Source organism: Neophocaena asiaeorientalis, unplaced genomic scaffold (genome assembly GCF_003031525.2).
Source record: "Neophocaena asiaeorientalis asiaeorientalis breed wild unplaced genomic scaffold, Neophocaena_asiaeorientalis_V1.1 scaffold242, whole genome shotgun sequence".
Classification (NCBI taxonomy): Eukaryota; Metazoa; Chordata; class Mammalia; order Artiodactyla; family Phocoenidae; genus Neophocaena; species Neophocaena asiaeorientalis.
In genome coordinates this window covers 8,653,904-8,667,870 of record NW_020172451.1, presented here as the reverse complement: position 1 = coordinate 8,667,870, position 13,967 = coordinate 8,653,904, and the positions used below count along the sequence as shown (strand labels likewise).

The following is a 13,967-nucleotide window of genomic DNA, read 5'->3' as shown; positions in this document are numbered from 1 at the left end:
CATTAAGTAAAGGTGAGGGTCATTGGGGTTTATTCACAGAATTCTGCCTACCACAATAGTCAAAGTTATAAATACTTTTTAAAAAATATTTTGATCATTTTTGGTTATGTTTAAGAAATTCTTCCCTATCCCAATGTGAAAAAGATATTCTCCTATATTTTCTTCTAACATTTTGAAGTTTTATTTTTTCACTTTTAAGTTCTTAATTCCTCCAGGATTTGTTCTTGCGCATGATATGAGGTAGAGACCTAATTTCATTTTTTTCAATATGGATAAATAATTTCCTTGGTATTATTTATTAAGCAGTTCATCCTTTCCCCACCAATGTGAAACGCCACCTCTGTCATACACTAAGATAACATAGTTAACCTGGGTCTGTTTTCAGGGCTCTATAGTTTGTTCCATTGGCCATGCACCCATCCCTGCATCAATACCACACTACCATGATTACTGTTGCTTTATTCTTGTTATCTAGAAAGGCAAGCTCTCCACCTTATTCTTCTTCAGGAACATTTTGGATATGCTTGAGCTTCTGATCCTTTCATATAAATTTTTGGAATCAGCTGATCAAATTCAATTTTTGAATCCTTTGGGACTTTGATTGTAAATGCACTGAATCAGTGATTCTCAACTGGGGGCAATTTTGGCCCCCAGGGGACATTTGACAATGTCTGCAGACACTTCTGGTTCTCACAAAAGGAAGGGATGTGTGCTAATAGCATCTAGTGGGTAGAGGCCAGAGATAATGCTGAACATCCTACACTGCACAGGACAGTCCCCACATCAAAGAATTATCTGACTTAAAATGTCAATAGTACCAAGCTTGAGAAACCCTCCACTAAATTTATGCAATTTGGAGACAACTGATACTTAATATTTTTGATTATTTCAATAAACAATTTATTTTGACCTTACAGCCAGCCATTTTGCTAAAACTCTCTTATTATTTCTAATATGTCTGTAGATCTTTTCAAGTTTTCTGTATGAAAATCTTTTCATCTGCAAATAAATTTATTTCTTCCATTTCAATACTTATGTTTTAAATTTCACTTACTGGTTTTATTGTCATGGCTAGAACCTCCAGTATAAAACTGAACAGAAGGAGAATGGGAACTTTTTCTTCTACCTGATTCTATATAGAATACCTCCACATTCAAACGTATGGAAATTTTTTATTTACGTTTTTAATACTCAAACTAAATTGCATTTTTGCTAGAAAAAGTGCTCTGCGTGATACAGATTCTTTGAAATGTTAAGACTTTCTTTATAACATATAATCAATTATAAAATCCATACTTTAAAAAATGTTTTATTTACTTGACCTATCAAAAATTGAGAGATTTCGAAATCATCTACTATAATGGTAGATGTTTCCATTTCTTCCTGTAGTTCTACCAATTTTTGCTTTATATACTTTGAAGTTATTTTATTGGTTATATTCACATTTAGAAATGTTATGTCTTCCTGGGGAATTAAACCTTTTATCATTCTCGTTAATAATGCTCTTGGCTTTAAATTCTACTTTGTCTGATATTAATGTAGCTATACTAGGTTCCTTAGTATAATGCCTGGTTTATCTTTTTCCACCCATTTGCTTTCAACCTTTATGTGAACTTATGCTTGCAGCATATATATGTATCTGGATTTATTTTCCCCCAATTTGATAATCTCTGCCTTTTAACAGATGAATTTAACCCATTGATATTTATTGTGATTATTAATATATTTGGACTAATTTCTACCATTTTACTTTTTTATTTCCATTTGCTCCACTTTATCTATGCTTCTTACCCTTTATAAAATTAAAAAATATTTTTCATTCCATTTTTTTCTTGCTACTTTGGATTTACACACTCTACTTCTCTTCTTTTAGCATTTACCCTTGAAAGTTTATCATGCACATTTACCTTTAAATGTTTAACATCAAATAATATTCTTACCCATTTCTCAAAATATACAAGGAACTTAGAATACTATAATTCTGTAGACCCACTCCCATGGTTATCCACTATTTTAGCTGTCTTTTTTTTAAACTCGAAAGTTAGACATTATTATTTTACACAGAAAGTGCTTATTTTATTTTATATACATGTTGACTATTTGTTAATCACACCCCCTTACATCTCCAACCATTCTTCTGGAATAATTTTCCTTCTCTTTGAAGTATATTCTTTAATTATAGGTCTCATGGTGGTAAACTCTCAGTTTTTGTACTTATCTGAGAATGACTATTTCACCCTCAGCCTTGAATGACAGTTTTGCTGAGCACACAAATATTGTCTGTTATTTCCTCTCTGCACTGTGAATATATTGTATCACTGTCCTTCGGCCTCCATTGTAATGGATGAGAAGAGTTTACTTTTACTGGCATGGTAATTGTCATTCCTCTGTAGATGTATCCTCTATGTCTAAACATTGCTTTCACATTTTCTATTTACATTGGATATATCCTCTAGTTCACTAAATTAGGTTTTTTATTTCGATGGTATTTCTCATTTCTGTAAGTACCCATTTTTCAAATTCATACATTCATTCCTAATAATCTTTTTTTTTGAAGTAAAACAGTTTTAATTCTTAAGAGTTTAGTTCAGCCCAAGAACCCAGGTTGTGAGAGACATAACTGACATTTGAATAATTGGATTAATTTAGAAAAGTGCAAGTCTGGTTTTGACAGTTGTGCTTTTGTATATTTCTTTTTTAAAGATTTTATTTTTTAGAACAGTTTTAGGTTTAGAACAAAATTGAGAGGGAGGTACAGACATTTCCCATATACCTCCTGCTCCACACATGGATAGCCTCCCCCATTATCAACACTGTGATTACATCCTTTATTTATTTAAATATTTAAATACATAGTTCTTCTACATTATGTATTCAACCTTTCTAATATCTACAGTCTGTGGGGGACTAGATATGTTCTTTGCTAATTACTTTCTCCTGTGTTTGGTGAAACAGATTGTGAGCTCATTGCCTGACTTTAATTGGTGGGAATCCTATGGACCTAACTTGTGAATTGAACACATTTTCTTCTTGCAGAGAGAACTACCCAGAATCAATTCAGCCCCCTCTTGAGGGTCTGGGTTCAGCACAGTAATCCCATGCTTTCCTTCCCAATGCTAAAGGCAGGCCCAAAATTCATTTTCTTAACTACTAATAACTGCCCTTAAGCAACTCAACCTCTGCAGTCACCTGCAATGTCCCACAGGCACCAGCTCCAAGTCACTTTCACCTGAGCTCACATGTCCTGTTCTTATTTCATTTACTTAATTTAATTAATTAAAAATTTTAGAAGGAGAGATCCTTAGGGACTTCCCATACCTCTGGTGAGGCCAGAAATGTCTCAGTGTATCGTTTCTAGTCTTTGATTGTTGTGCAATAAATGAGTTTCTTGGAGCTCCTAGTAAGTGTTATTGCCAGAAGTAGACCTGAAATATTTGTAGTGAAACTTAGCATCTAGTACAATTCCATTTTTATAAAAACAATTTCTTTCTAGTTATTCATCTTTATACCTATATGTATGAATGGATAGAAAGATGCCTAGAATTTATGTTCATCTGATATTAATTATGGCTATTTCTCAGTGATGGGATTGGAAGTGACTAATTCTTTACAATGGGCCTATATATTTTTTTTTTTTACAAGAGGGATTTTTCTGAAACAAAAACAAAAGAAGAAAAATAAGCAGACTAGAAGCAAATATTCTAAGATGTTAACAGCAGTTGGTTTAGGGTGGGTAGGGGTATAAGTTATTATTATTTTCTTTTTTATACATTTGTTTTTAAATTTTAAAAAAATCACTGCTTGAACATTCACCAACGTAAATGTTTTAGTAGCAACCACCATTTGTACCATAAGCCCTGCCATTGAGACTGTATGTGATAAGACAACCAAGTACGACTCTACATCAAGTCTCTAAGTACAAAGTTCACTGTGGGAAGTAATATCAACACTGGTGTTTTGCTTATAAAAGTATGACAACTGATTAGCAGCTGTGCGATACTTCTCCAGTAAGATGGTGATCTTGACACATGTTATTTTGGTAGGATGGTAAGAACTCAAGCCTGACTGGGTTCAAGAATGAACAGAAAAAGAGAAATTGAGCATAGCAGGGTTTTTTTTGAGAGTTGAGACGAAAAGGGGCACAGAGAAATGGGGTAATAATTGGAGGGGAATATGGGGTCAAGAGAAGGTTTTGTTTTAAGATGGAGGATCATATGCATGCGCGTGATTAAAGGACATTATAGATTATATGATCTAGTTTTAGCTGAAATAATCTTCACCGATGGACAAGTGGTTTAGAGATTCACATAGTGAAATGATGCTGGATTGAAAATAATGCCAAAATGCAACAGCAATGAACAAGAAAATGGCAGAGTCTACACTTCTAGCCACAGTAGAAGCTGTTGATCAGCCACATCATGGGGTTCAAAATAAGGGAAAGCTAAGCGGATATGAAAAGAGGTCAGCCCTGTCCTCCAATCAGTAATATTAAAGAGACTAATTGAAATACAGGTTTCTACCTCACATCATTATTGAATCTCTCCCATGAGTTTACTGTGTATGTTGCTCTCTGTGAGGTATCCTTTCCAACTAATATGATATTAAAATCAATGAAAAAGTTTTAAAAAGAGTATGACAACTACTTTGAAGTTTAACTTTTGGTCCAACAGGAATCATATACCATTTTTAGGGAAATACTTCCATGATGTAGAATGTTATTACATTTACCATAGGCCAGAGTAATCCTTCTCTAATACAGGTAAAGTTCCACTGCAAAGAATAATGCCAGTAAAGAGCTCTTTATGGAAGATTGGATGATCCACAGAGGTCATGCTTTGCGGGTCTAGTTGTAAGCAATGTCTCTGGTGATAGTTTTTATAATTATTACCTCTAAGGAAAGGACCTAAGTCTGATGCTTACAGCTCAGAGAAGCTGAGTTACCACTGTGCTTTATATAGCTTTCTGCCTTACCAATCAAGCTGCAATTATCCTTCAGCTCATCTCTTCCTTCGAACAACAAAATCATTTAAACAAAAACTACCCAAGCTATCTACCAGAATTAATTAACATGGGGGAAACATCCAGGAACAGGTAAAAAGAAGTAGAAGTAGTGATGTGTGTATAACACCTTCTCTAAAGTACCTTTTTTTCCCTCGCTAATTCACCACAAAGAAGTGAGGCACAGCTGTTTCAGCTCTGGATCCTAAAGCCAGGGTATCAGATTTCTAGCAATGCATTCAATTTTACATTTCATTATAACTAAATTATTTAGAGGAGTCTTTAAATTCCTTCTGATGGAAATTTACCTGTATGATACCATCACTTGCCTCCATTTTCTCTAACTCAAATGTTAGAGTCATTTTCAATTTCTCCCTTTCTTCTCCATCATCTACCTACCCATTTCCTTTCTAAATTCTGTCTTTAAACATTACCTGTCCCTCATTTCCATAACCCTAGATCAGGTCCTGGATGCCTGGATTGAAATAACTGTCTCTTATAACGCTTCCCTCAAATTTGTATCTCCTTCATGTCTACACAAAGCGGTAAGAATTATCTCCCACCAACAGCTGTTTTCAGTAATAAGAAAGCTAAGTTCTGTGACTAAGCTAAACATCCCTTCTGTTCTCCAAGGCCTACAATGGATCCTAGTTGCAAGTCATATCAAATTGAAATTTCCAAATACTGTTCATTATGTCCTTTATAAACTGTCCTGAGTACTCTCAACTATCTGCCCACATTTTTCTACATATTAAAATTTATATTCTCTATGCCTTTTAATCTGACAACCATACATTACCACGATTAATTCATTTCTTGTATTCTTTCCTACTATGGTAGGGACTATTTGTTGTCTCCTATATTTATTCTCTCCTTCTTCCTTAACAATAGATTTTCTTTCATCTGGGCACATGTTGGTTCGTATAAAGACTACATTTCTCAGCCTCTCTTAAAGCTGGGAGCATCCATGTAACTAAGTGCTAAACAGTAGCATGTAAGCCAAAATGTCACAGGCAACTTCCATTAATGTCCTTAAAGGGAAAGGACATTCATATTTTCAACCCCTCCTCCTTCCTACTGGCTAGAAGGCAGATGTGATGGCTGGAGTCAAGCAGCCACCTTCCACCTGAAGTGGAAGCTACATGCTGAGTCTGGTGGAGCAACAAGACAGAAAGAGCCCTAACATCATGGAGAGCCATATCAATCCTAGAATACCTAGTTCTGGATTATTTTAGAAGAGCGAAATTCCTATTATGTTTACACCACTACCAATTTTGTGGCCTAATACTGTCACTTGTGGGTGCACCTAACTTTAACTGATCTACCCACCTCCAAATTTTCATTTGCTACTTCTTCTAACCCATTAATAATGCCCACCTAGTAAATTTTCTTATTTTCCCCCCACCCAACCAAACTGTCAGTTTTCTTTCTTCTTTTAAAATACAGTTTCAGATTCAAATGCCTACATGGATATGGTTAGTACTGCCAAGCTTACTTACTCTAATTTCTCTTTTTTGAACACAAACACACACATCTATATGTCTACTATGTATGTGTATTATACACAGTAATGGATAAATGAAATTTTAAAATAATGTAACAGATTTTTAACAAACTTACTACAGTTTTATATCCAAACATTCACTACTCACTTTAAATCTTACTACAGATGCACTTCAGCGATGCTCTCACTCACCAAAACTCTTTTTGAACACCGTTTTTGAAACAGACTGAAAGCCCATCACTAGATATAACCTCTATGAGAGCAGAAATACACCCAGTTTGCTTACCAGGCCTAGAACAGTGTCTGGCATATAGTAAGTAGGTACTCAGAACATGTTTGCGGTATGAAAAAAATTAATTGTAGCAAAACTTCTTCATTTGCAAGTAGATTGATTTTTTTTTAAATAGCCAAAAGATATTCAGAGCTCAGCCTAGTGAATAAGAAGCTGTTATCAAGTGGGGAAATACCATTTTGGGTTTTTTAAAAGCAGTGACTATAAAGCAATAAGCTAGATTTTCTTATACGGATCATAATAATGGCTCAGAGTTGAGCTAGTTCTGTAGCAATTTAGGGACTCATTTCCTAAGCTTACAGTGAAGTGAGCCAAGCTTGCTCCCATTTCAGAGCATCTGCACCTGCTGTTCCCTCTGCCGGAACACCCCAGATATACCTGGATTGTTCCCTCACTTCATACAAGTCTCTGTTTAAATATCTGCCTCCTCCAAAAGGCCTTCCCTCCCTACCTGACCTAAAATAAAGCATCCCTGTCACTCTCTGTCCTGTCACTGCTTTTCCTCTCTTTATAGGACTTGACACTATCTGACATAATATTTTATATCTATTTTGTTTATGTGTGTTTAATATCCATCTCTGTCACTAGAATATTTGCTCCATGATGAAAGGGACTTTGTTTTACTCACTGCTATAGCTCCAAATTTCTGCTAGATATCCAAATTTCAAATTATAAATTTAATAAATATGTTTATAATGAAAGAAAAGAAGAGGAAAAGAAATGGAGGAAGGAAGAACAAGAAAGGTAACAGAGAAGTAGCAAAAGAGGTGAAGAAACTCTAGATGAGTCATAATTGGTTATTTTACTCTGTTACTTTTTTCTAGTATCAGTTTGAATTTAAGGCTTCTATGAGAAAACTTCAGAATGTGTCTCTTTCGAGATTTATTTCAAAGTACTGGGTACCCTAAAGAAAGAGGTTCCGTGACTTTCAGAAGCATTTGGTTGGTATCTACTATTGTAATTACAATGCCCACCTCTTTTACTATCTTTCAACTGCCCCAGTCCACACAAGTACAAATTGAGTGAACATTTGAGAACTCCTGACTTAGAGTAGTACTTTAATGATTTTTAGCAGGATGGGTTTGTGTTGGTATTACTATTAACATTTTTAAATTTCAATATTTAACTGACACTTGGAATATCTCTCTTTCAAGATGTTGCTTAATAGAATTACATGATAAAGCTGGGAGGCAGGCCTTTGAAAATGCTTTTAACTCTACGTTACTCCTACTATGCCCCTCACTTACGGCACAAAGTGTAGTTCCTTTCAAGGGACAGCTACGTAAGTCACATTTCATTAATGTTTTTGCTTCCTCAAACTGTCCATGCTTTACACACAATTTAATAACAGGGTTTGTACTAGAGAAGTTAGAGCAAAATGACTTTCCTTTATGTTTTAGCAAATTCAGTAGAAAAGATAACTGCATTTTCCTGCTGATTTCTATTATAACATTATAAATAAGTGCCTTCTTTTTCAGGTTCAGTAGTCCAGATTTAAAGTTTTAGGCAAAGGAAAGGGTTATATAACATAGGGTATTGTCCTCGAAGAGTTTTAGAGCACTTTCAGAATTCTGAGGCACATTTTTTAAAATGTCAATTTCTTCATTTGGAGGATCAAAGAGTACAAATGCACACACAACCAGACCCCTAGTCTCAGAAAACAGTTCTTCACTCTCCAGTTATGATTCACATCTTAAAACTGAATCACGATGCCAAATAGGGTAGTCACTAGTTTCATACCTTTAAAGCTCAAAAACATTTTATTTGAATCCCAGATAAACACATTCAGAAAATAGTCATAAAATTTTCTACTGAATAGTATCTTTCATCATTGTTCTCTACAGTATAATGTCTAATACAGTAATAGTAGTACTAATACAGTATTAATGCTTCAGTATTAAAACCTAATGTTTTATACGTTTTAGCTGTTCTTAAATGATACCTATTGCACTCTAGGCCAATGCCCATTATACGCACTTTTATTATGTAGCCTTGCCGCCTTAAGAAGCTTACACTTCTTCTCTGAAGCAGGGATTTCTGGTGCGGGAGCAGAAGCACATGCTGTTGGTGAGTTACCCATACCAGGTAATCTTTTAGGAAATGTCATAGAGTAGGAGGTACGCTGTCTAGTCCGACATGCTACTCTCCTCTCTCTATGTAGCAACTGTTCATTCGTCAGCAACGTTATAACTTGCTTAGACTTTTCCCGGATATAATAACCTGAAAAATACATTAATTGGGTTAGAAAAGAAAATATTAATTAAGGCTACAATTAAGTTTTATTCTAAAGAAAATTAGGAAAAACTGAAAATGTAAGCAAAGCAAAATATTCTCTAGCAAATGTAGAGGGAAATTTAAGTTTCATTAAATTGTCAATAACTGTACTCCTTTTCTCATGCTCTAAGAAGTAAATAATCATATGATGAAATCATATCACACTTTGACGTTACATTTTTCACCTTAAATATGGTATTGGATTTTCCTTTTGAAAGCAATATATACTCTTCAATAAATCAAACAATACAGGCATACAGAGGAATGAATCAGATCTAGATGTACTGACCTAGATGTATGACCATGACATATAGCTAAAGATTTAAAGTAATGTGCATAGCATGATCCAAATTTGTAAAGCATAGGGGAAAATAAACCATTATATATGTAGATAGAAGAGAGAAGCAGATAGAGAAATACAAAGATGGATGGATGGATGGACGATGGATGGGCAGATGTACCCACAACATTGTGTATATACACAATCAACATTGTGTATAACTTAGGGATACAATTAGGGTAGGACAAGGGAGGGCAATTGGCTTGTCTCTGACATAACATCCTATCAAAATAACATGATGCTATTAATAGAGTGCCAGAGGACAGTCTAAGACCAGAATTCTAATAATGCTGCTGTCGTCCTTAACCATCGGAGTGACTCTGAGCCAGTTAGGTGGTCTGTCTAAGCCTGAGTTTCCTATCTGCAAACTGTATACCTGTTCAGGTTAATTCACAGATATAAAATTATACTCATTCAAATATATAGTATTACTAGTACTATTCTCAACCATCTCCCATGAGAAATGATAAAGGAAACACCTCTCCACATCTTGGGACCAACTCATATTAACATCTCATGTCTTCCAGAAGTAAACTGAAAGTCCCTAAAGATTCACTACTATGCTCATTTTGGGCTCCAAGTGTGATGAATTAAAGTGTTAATATTTCCAGCTATAATTTACCAGTAGTGGAAGTAGTGAGAAATGTCAAATTCAGGGTATATTTAGACGGCAGGGGCCACCAATGTTCTCTAAGTGCCAGTCATTTCATTAAGATTCATATGGACAATGTCAAAAACCTTTGCTCAAGTTGCCATCTTTTCCAAGATTATTTTATCTAATCTCACTTCTTAGCCATTTTTTCCTTCCAAACTTCTCTGATACCTGCTTTAAACCACATCATTCTCAGCACTCTTAATTTCCTATGATTGGCTTGTGGTCAATAACCAAAAAATCCCACGTGTTTTGGGTTATCACTCTGTTGCATGATAGAAGCCTGCTGTGACTGTTGTCTTTGGGGACAACACACCAGATACTACCTTCTCCTGGATGATTAACATAGCTTGATTTGGTGGGGGGACTTGCCTTCCCATTCTTCGCTTCATGAACTCATCTCCTTCCACTTTCCCCCTCACTCCCTCTACTCCAGCCACCTTGGCCACCTTATTCTGCAGTCTCACCACACTCTTTACCTCCTTAGAGCTGTGTGCTGGCCGCTGCTTCTGCCAGGGACTCTTGGCATGACTAGACCCCTGATTCATTCAGGTCTCTACTCACATGTCATCTCCTCAGAGAAGCTTTCCTTCTGTCCATCCTCTCTAAAATAGCCTCACCCCCATCACTCTCTATTCCCTTATCCTGTTTTACTCTTCAACTTGGCATTGATCACTACCTCATACTGTTCTATATAGTTATCTGTTTACTTGTTTATTCTTTTCTCGCCTAGAATACAAGCTCCATGAAGGCAGAGACTCTTTAGTGTCTAGAAGAGTAATTGGCACATAGTAAATACTCAATAAACATTTACTGAGTGAATGAATCAATAAAGGAGCAAATGACCAAAAAAGTCTCAGTTTTCTCCTTGACATAATACAAATGGAGCCAGATAGATGAAAAATACTAATTGACAATTTATAACTTAGCTGCCTGAGGAAGCTGCTTGGCCTGAAATAATTTCTTACAACACTCCTAATTAGAAAAGGTTACAACTAGAAATTATGGGACAGATGTGGAATATTCTACTTGGAGTCTGCATGGATTGGTGGAATTTGAGGACAACTGCAGTAGTTCAAGGGATGTGCAGGTATGTCAAGCAGAATGCCAGTCAATGATGGAGGGCTCCTCCCTGCAGCATCAGGACGGTGGGGCCACAGGAGTTTACAGAAAACAGAGAAGAAATCACCCAGAAGTGAACTTCCCATTCAAAGCTGCCCGCTGCCCTAGCTACCTCTCACCACCCTCGAGATGCTGGAGGGCGGGAACCTGGATGTTTTAAAGCGTCAAAGTCGAAAGTGAAAAAAATCTAAGAGCCCAATAAACCTGCTTGAGATAAATAACAGAGATGAGATATGAAATAACAATAAGATGGCTACTTACTTCTTACCAATACGTTTCAAAAAAGAATGAATACATAGTAGTAAAATAGAATAGTACCGAAAATAGAATAAACTTAGGCAACAACTGCTTTGTGTTTGAAAAAAGGGGGGCTAGGGAAGGGAACTGGGAAGGGGGAGAGGGAGAAAAGGAGGCAAGGAGAGGGAGACAGACAAACAGAGGAGAGGGAGGGAGGGAGAAAACAGATTCTCTGAAATAAGAAATTAAACTATGTTAAGAGATCAATATCCAAAGACACTATGTAAAACACATCAAGATGTAAAGCTTGTTGGTTGAGGTAAAGGTTAAAATAAAAATAAAGCTATATACTGTTTAATTGTGAATGTTTTGGTTATAAGTGACAGAAACTCAATTTGAACGGGCCGTGGGAAAACCAGGGGCTGCAACTGGGCCTCAGATACAAATGAAGCCAAGACTGGAAAACTACCAGGACCCTCTGCCTCCCACCTCTGCTTCTCCCTGTGTAATGCCTTTATTTTCTCCTTTCGCAGGTCAACTTCTTCAATCTGAATGTAGATATTACCACAGACAGCTCCAGATTCTCATCTCACACGCTGCCACCTGAGAAGTCCCCCTCTTCATTTATTCAAATCTGAAACATCCAGGAGAATGACACTGAGTGGCCCAGCTTGAAAGTCATATACTCATCACCGTGGCCAGAGGGTGGAATGCTACTATTGGCAACCCCCATTAGAAAGACACAATGGAGTGAGGGAGGGTCAACAAGATAGAAAATGAATGAGGAAAAAGCCAATTTGAGCAATCCTCCCAAACTGAAAGGACAAGGACATACAAATCACTAGATCAACTATGCAACAGACCAGTTCCAAGGATGTTAACTTTTCCAGTCATTTAATCATTTCCTGAACACTTAAGTTTCAGGAAATGTTCTAAGTAGTGGGGGCACAGGTGAGGAAAAAAGAGACAAGGTCCCTAATGAAGATAATTTCAGATAAAAATTAATGCTCTAAAGGAAATAAAGCAGAGGGACATGCTAACATCAATTCAGGGTGCAGTCAAGGAAAGTCTTACTGAGGAAGTAACATATCAGCTGAGTCTTAAATAGCAAGAAAAAGCCAGCTGTGCAGACATAACAGGCAGAGAGCAACTGGCAGAGGGAACAGCCCAGATTCCACTGCTTCAGGAAAGCCTTCTACTGAGAGATAACAACCCCTCTTCCGCCTCGCCCTACATGTACATCAGGGCCTCGATGGTCAGGCTCTGCTTTCACACACTCTCATAGCACCTACACTTGTCTTTCAGAGTGCTTCCACAGTTTTTAACTGCCTATGTGATGTCTTTTTCTCCATTACAGTATAACATCCACGAATGCCAGAAGTGTACTTGTTCACTGAAGAGATACTTAAGAAACGTTTGTTAAATAATATGCTGAGGAAAAATCTCCTAAATGCAGGGGAGGAGTCTAGATAAATTCACAACTGAATGTCATGTAACAAGATTTGGAAATACGGTAAATTCAAAGATATTGGGCACTGAGATGCATCAGCAAGAAAGACACATACCAGACTTAAAACCAAAAAACACATATTGGGCTTCTTGTTATAAAACATCGTAATACTCCTCTCTCCGTTCCTGACCCACTGACCTGCCAAGATCTACTCTCCTTCCTATATTCCTTTCTCAGTGAGTTTTACTTCCATTCTAAGCCAGAAGTATGAACATTCACTTCCCCAGACTCAGTAATCCATGTCTGTTGATTGCACCTACTAACCATCTCCTAATTCCATGCTTTCCTCTCCATTTCTCTTAGTTCAGGCCTGTGATGTTCTAAATCATTTATTCATCTGCAGTCTCCTTTCCGATCTACCCTCCATAGTGCCTTCAGGGGTGGGGATGGGGTGGAGTGCGGAGGAAGAGGAGAAGTATCCCAAACAGTATAGCTGATCAAGTTATTTTCATAAAAAACCTTCAGTCAAGTTGGCACAGTAAGTTCAAGCTTCAAAGTACACTTCTGCTCTATTCCAAATGCACAGCAATAATAGACAACACCAGTTCTGAAAAACAAGATAAAAACCTCCAAGAACCAGAAATATCAGAGAAATGAAAAAGCACTGAACAGGGCTCAAGCCATAGGGCTGCTGGGCTCTTGATCTGGAGGCCAGGAGTTCAGCCCCTCAGGTGTTAGGGAACCAGAGGTGGTCTCACTCTTTGATGTTAGGGGGTATCCATGCTTGTGAGAGAAGGCTGGAAAGAAAAGAAAAAGGAAAAGGAAAAAAAATAAACAGCCACGCCACTAATTGGTTCCTGGGCTGTAACATATTTGTAGCTGTGGGAATAGAAGGACACAATGCAGCCCTAAGGCCTGGAACTCAACTAAGCCACCCCCTGGCTCAGCAACTGAATCTGTGGCACCCTCATATCGTCACAGGGCATGACCCCTGAGCTACCTTTATAATGCTGTACTGGAGGTGGAAACTGAAAAATTAGCATAAATGGAAAAGTGAACATGGTTAGCTGGGGAAGAACCTCTCATCCAAAATAAGCC

The 13,967-nt window shown here is 36.9% G+C and overlaps 1 protein-coding gene across 1 annotated transcript in view; it reads right to left on the bottom strand.

The window, feature by feature from the left end:
* ENTHD1 (ENTH domain containing 1) overlaps positions 1-13,967 on the bottom strand; it is a 97,174-nt gene that overhangs the window by 72,799 nt on the left and 10,408 nt on the right. Inside the window, exon 2 of the mRNA XM_024737658.1 lies at positions 8,772-9,014. Coding sequence (XP_024593426.1) covers positions 8,772-9,014 — 243 coding nt within the window. The remainder of the gene's footprint in view (positions 1-8,771; positions 9,015-13,967) is intronic.